This window comes from Mandrillus leucophaeus, unplaced genomic scaffold (genome assembly GCF_000951045.1).
Source record: "Mandrillus leucophaeus isolate KB7577 unplaced genomic scaffold, Mleu.le_1.0 Scaffold41, whole genome shotgun sequence".
Classification (NCBI taxonomy): domain Eukaryota; kingdom Metazoa; phylum Chordata; class Mammalia; order Primates; family Cercopithecidae; genus Mandrillus; species Mandrillus leucophaeus.
The window spans coordinates 5,527,315-5,531,310 of record NW_012104365.1 but is presented as its reverse complement, the minus strand read 5'-3'; the positions used below and the strand labels follow the sequence as shown (position 1 = coordinate 5,531,310).

Here is a 3,996-nt window from a genome sequence, read left to right as displayed (position 1 = left end):
TTTTTTTTTTTTTTTTTTTTGAGATGGAGTCTCGCTCTTGTCACCAGGCTGGAGTGCAATGGTGCAATCTCAGTTCACTGCAACCTCCACTCCCAGGGTTCAAGCCATCCTCCTGCCTTGGCCTCCCGAGTAGCTGGGATAATGGGTGCCCACCATCATGCCTGGCTAATTTTTGTATTTTTAGTAGAGATGGGGTTTCACCATTTTGGCCAGGCTGGTCTCCAACTCCGGACCTCAGATGATCCACCCACCCCGACCTCCCAAAGTGCTGGGATTACAGGCGTGAGCTGCCACACCCGGCCTATTTGCATTTTAAGAAAGGACATTGTTAACTTACACCATGTTTTCTTTTACTTTTTTCTTTTTTGAGACGGAGTCTCGCACTGTTGCGTGGGCTGCAGTGCAGTGGCGCGATCTTGGCTCACTGCAACCTCTGCCTCCTGGGTTCAAGTGATTCTTCTGCCTCAGCCTCCTGAGTACCTGGGGTTACAGGCACCCACCACCATGCCCAGCTAATTTTTTGTATTTTTAGTAGAGATGGGGTTTCATCATGTTGGCCAGGCTGGTCTCGAACTCCTGACCTTGTGATTCGCCCACCTCAGCCTCCCAAAGTGCTGGGATTATAGGTGTGAGCCACCGCGACTGGCCTTACACCATGTTTTCTTAATGTCAGCACAACTGGCATTTGGGCTGGATGATGCTGTGCTTTGTGGGGGCTGCCCTGTGCCCTGCAGGGTGCTTGGTGCCCCCCCCAGCCTCCACCCACTGGATACCAGTAGCATCTGCCCCTCCACTGTGACGACCAAAACTGTCTCCGGACGCACTAGATGCTCCCTTGGGAACAAAAGCCCTGGGTGAGAACAATTGACCTAAATGGATTTCATCTCTGTAGGTGGGATGCCAGGAAGTGTGATTAAGCAAAAGCTTGGTCTCCAGGATGGGGCCAGCTCGTCCGAGCCGCAGGGATGGACACATCATGCTGTCTTCAACTCAACCAGTGGGAGGATCTGAGAGAACAGGGAAGAGGGCTGTGTCCGAGCCAGAATTGGACTCACCTGGGCACCTTCCTGCCCGAGACCAGGGAAGAGGGGCGTGTTCGAGCCGGGAACTGCACTCACCTGGACACCTTCCTGCACGAGACCAGGGAAGAGGGGCGTGTTCGAGCCGGGAACTGCACTCACCTGGACACCTTCCTGCACGAGACCAGGGAAGAGGGGCGTGTCCGAGCCAGAATTGGACTCACCTGGGCACCTTCCTGCGCGAGACCAGGGAAGAGGGGCGTGTCCGAGCTGGGAACTGGACTCACCCGGGCACCTTCCTGCGCGAGACCAGGGAAGAGGGGCGTGTCCGAGCCAGAATTGGACTCACCTGGGCACCTTCCTGCACGAGACCAGGGAAGAGGGGCGTGTCCGAGCCAGGAACTGGACTCACCTGGGCACCTTCCTGCCCTCCTCCTGACGCTCTCAGAATGAGGCTCTCCCTGTCCCCATCCCCACCCTCCCGTGAGGTGGGGGCCGATCCTCTCCACTTGTCTGAGGAGCATGAGGTTCTATCTCACTTGGGCAACTACAACAAAGTACCTACGGCTCGGGGGCTTAAACAACAGAAATTTATTTCTCACAGTTCTGGAAGCCAGAGGTCAAGATCCAGGTGCGGGCAGACTTGGTTCCTGTGAGCGCCGGCTTCCTGGCTTGCTGACGACGCCTTCCCATGTCCCCACGTGGCACGAAGCAGAGAACAGGACCCAGCGCTCGTGTCTCTACCCCTGAGGGTGCTGGTCCTGTTCCGAGGGCTCCACCCACCTGACCCAGCCGCCCCCAAAGGCCCCCTCTCCTAATACCATCGCACTGGAGGGAGGGTTTCAGCATGTGGATTCTGGGGGCACATCCAGGCCACGCAGCCCTGAGTGGTTGCCTGGCCTGCTGAAAGCCACTCAGCTCGGGCAGGCCCACGGTGGCTGCCTGCAGGCCATGCCCTGCAGCCCACACCGTCGCCACCCTCTACAGGGGCTGAGGCAGAGCCTGCTGGGTGCCGAGGGCGGTGCCCTCATGTTTGCTGGTGAGGTGGGGCAGCAGGCCGCCTGCAGAGCCTCAGGACTGGCCAGACTCCAGCTTTGTGCAGCCCCTGGTGTGCTGCTTGGAGAACGCAGCCTTTCTGAACCATCCACCTGGTGTGGCGCTAAGTGACTTTGTTCCGGATGCGGGGTGGGGAGGGCTGTGACAGCCCATGGGCCTTGCCAAGGCTGGGCGGCTCTGCCCAAAGCCTACTGGACAACTGACCAAGCAAGGCCCCGGTGAGCCTGGGCCGTCGGTGGGCGGGCAGTCAGGGCACAGATGCCAGCAGCCTGCGTGGGCAGGACGTCTGGCCGCTCCGCCGGCCCTGAGCTCCAGCTACCCATGTCCTCTTGGGGTCTCTCCGGCAGCCCTGAACCACACAAGCCCCAGGCCAGTGACTGAGGCCACATCTGGCTGGAGGCTCCAGCGACGTCCAGCCCCAGGTCAAAGTGGCCATCTGTCATCTGACAGGTTGACACGCACCTTCCTTGGGCCGAGTGTCTGTGCCCGCCCCCCGGCCCCGCACTCAGTGTGCAGTAGGGCAGCGGTCCCAGGCAAAGCAGTGTCCTGTCGGGATGAGGACCAGCTCCAGAGAAGGTGAGGAGGGGTCCCCGTGTCAGGGCCTCCCTGAGAAGATGCAGTGTCTGCCATCCTGGTGGGTAGAGGGGACAGCACACGCAAGTGCTCAGGGAAGTGGGGGTGGCCGTGTGCCCAGGCAGGGAGGACGGGGGCAGAGGGGCCGGTGGTCCTGGAGCATGTGGCAGGGCCAGGTCTCAGCGAGGAGGCCTCGAGGAGGAAAGTGTGTGGGTAGTGTCGAGGTGCCAGGGAGTCTGGGTAGTGTCGAGGTGCCAGGGAGTCTGGGTGTGTAGATCCACGGTGGGGCCTGGGTCTCTCCCACGAGTGAGCGCGGGGCCTGCGTTCCTCATGATGGATCTGCCACAGCACGGGGACGACTGCCACAGCGTCTCCATGTGGCTGAAGGCGCAGGAGGGGGCGCGTGGGAGGCCACTTGTGACACCTGTGGACCGGAGATGACAGCATGCGGGGTTTGGGGATGTCGAGCTCCCTGAGGTCCCGGAGCTACGGGCTGGTTTCTGCCTCCAGAGCCACCGTCGCTCCCCAGCCTGTTCCTGCCGTCACAGGTGACCACGGGCTCCTCAATTGACGGTATTAGTGGTGGCCGGGAAGTACAAGCAACTCCCTCATGCAATTAGCTGGCTTGCCAGGGGCTAGGGAAGCTTGTTGAGAGCCCTGGTCCTTTAGAAAAAAGTATAAATTAAATTTTTATCGACTTTAGTGTAAGATGTTAAAAAAAAGTCAATACTTTCATATCTAAATCTTTCCCTCACTCCCCTGCTCCCCTGTAAGCTGGATAAATACAGCCCTTCCTCCTAATAATGGAAAATTCCTTTGGAGGGGCTGGGCCCTCTGTCTGGGGAGGCACTTCCTGTCGCCCAAAATTACAGGATTAAAGCCGCAGCGGGTCTGGCCCAGGTGAGATGACTGAGAACCTGTCTCCTCATTTCCTCATTTTCCCAAATTAAATCTTGTTTCTTGGCCGGCAGAGCTTTCCTCCAGGCCTCTGCGGGGTCGTCTGTTTTTCTGAAGGCGCAGAGACGGGGAAGCAGCTCCCTCCGTTTCCACCGGGAGGCACAGGGTGCTGGCCTGGGAGGCCCTGCTTTAAGCCAGGGGGCCGTTGTCACTGGTGCCGAGGCCCTCGGAATGCAGGTGAAGCTGAGCACCCTGGCACAGATCCCACCCAGGACAGCACAGCGTCAAAAGGGCATAAAATCTGGGCTGTTCTAGCAGGGGCCACAACCTGCCAGGGCCACCAGCACCATGTAGCCGTCCTGCACAAACTCACTGTGGCAGCCCCCGCCTCCCGGACCCCGCTTCTGACGGCCCCGCACAGGAGGCTGCCAGAGGAAGCCCATATGCCTCT

The 3,996-nt window shown here is 59.4% G+C and overlaps 1 protein-coding gene across 1 annotated transcript in view; it reads left to right on the top strand.

Moving 5' to 3' along the window:
- The window catches only part of EEF1A2 (eukaryotic translation elongation factor 1 alpha 2), a 26,376-nt gene that overhangs the window by 20,543 nt on the left and 1,837 nt on the right, over positions 1–3,996 (top strand). The window contains exon 10 of the mRNA XM_011992435.1: positions 2,007–2,058. Coding sequence (XP_011847825.1) covers positions 2,007–2,058 — 52 coding nt within the window. The remainder of the gene's footprint in view (positions 1–2,006; positions 2,059–3,996) is intronic.